Source organism: Galeopterus variegatus, unplaced genomic scaffold, assembly GCF_000696425.1.
Source record: "Galeopterus variegatus unplaced genomic scaffold, G_variegatus-3.0.2 Scaffold1217, whole genome shotgun sequence".
NCBI lineage: Eukaryota > Metazoa > Chordata > Mammalia > Dermoptera > Cynocephalidae > Galeopterus > Galeopterus variegatus.
Genome location: NW_007727328.1, coordinates 278,468 through 279,857, shown reverse-complemented (window position 1 = coordinate 279,857; position 1,390 = coordinate 278,468). Strand labels below are relative to the sequence as shown.

At 35.5% G+C, this 1,390-nt stretch overlaps 1 protein-coding gene across 1 annotated transcript in view; it reads left to right on the top strand.

Annotated features, from left to right (window-relative positions):
- The window catches only part of ARHGEF33 (Rho guanine nucleotide exchange factor (GEF) 33), a 50,002-nt gene that overhangs the window by 10,092 nt on the left and 38,520 nt on the right, over nucleotides 1-1,390 (top strand). The window contains exon 5 of the mRNA XM_008575618.1: nucleotides 1,235-1,377. Within this exon, the coding sequence (XP_008573840.1) occupies nucleotides 1,235-1,377 (143 nt within the window). The remainder of the gene's footprint in view (nucleotides 1-1,234; nucleotides 1,378-1,390) is intronic.

Below are 1,390 nucleotides of genomic sequence, written 5' to 3'. Positions count from 1 at the left end.
TTTTTTTTTCTATTTCTGTGAAGAATGTCACTGGTATTTTAATAGGGATTGCATCGAACCTGTAGATCACTTGGGTAGTGTATCAGTCTGTTTATGTTGCTTATAACAGAATACCTGAAACTGGGTGATTTACAAAGAAATGACATTTATGTTTCACAGTTTTGGAAGTTGGGAAGTCTATGGCCCAGAGGGTGTGTCTAGTGAGGGCTTTCTTCTACAGTGGTGTCTCATGGCCAGAATAAGGCTAAGCAAGAGAGAGCTAATGTCACTTGCTCTCCTTTTAAAGCCATCAGAACCGCACCCACTATTCCATGAATTGATTAATCCATTGACAAGGGCATAGTCCTCACAGTCTAAACACCTTTTAAAGGTCCCACCTTTCAATTACCATAACAGGATTTCCCACCTTTCAACACTGTTACAATGGAGATCAAGTTTCCAACACATGAACTTTTAGGGGACACATTTGTCCCATAGCAAGTACTATGATCATTTTGACAATATTAATTCTTCCATTCCATGAACATGGATGGGCCGTCTTTCCATTTTTTGTGTCCTCTTTAATTTCTTGGAAAGGTAAATTTTAAAATAATGAATGTTTTGCTAAAGTAATGGGACTACCAATGATTTTCCTTTTTTATTAGTTTTCTAAAATTTCTCTAATGCTACCATTATTTTACTTCTACAATTGAAAATAAATTTATGTTAAACAATGTCTCAACCAGTTTGAGACAAGTAAAGTTTCACCACTAAACATACATAATCTTTATTGTTATATATATTTAATATTATCAAATTAAAAATAGAAATATGGTAATAAGATTTGTGTGACCTTGGGGAATGGGTTAGTGTTTTCAGTTGAAGATCTGCTGCTTCCTGGTAACTTTGTGTTGCTTTGTTAAGCTAATGTAAATCATCCCAAGCAAATTGTCACCACCGCAAACTCTAAAGATCCCTATGTTAGGAAAACCAGTAACAGAAAAATAAGAATGTAGGTATTACAATGAAAAGGTGATTTGTAGATATTTGAAGTTTTTTCTCCAGCTTAGGTGATGGATTAAGTTGAACCAGATAAATTGCTAGTATTTGACCAGTTTTAGTTTACTAAAATTTCAACTTATATGGTTCAACCTAATAATTCAGACATTTTCTTGAGTTGTTCTGAACTGAATAGCCTGCTAACCTATCAGATATTAAAAACCAAACTCGCCTTATCTTTGTTTCCCTTTCCTAGGAAAACTCAGAAAGAAGAACACGGTTCACAGGTCGGGCCTGCACAATCACAAGGGAGTCCTTTCCGATCAATCAATATCCCTGAGCCTGTTCTTCCAAGTGAAGACTTTACCAACATTTTGCCTTCCCAGGCCTATGAAAAAGGTACAGTGATCAG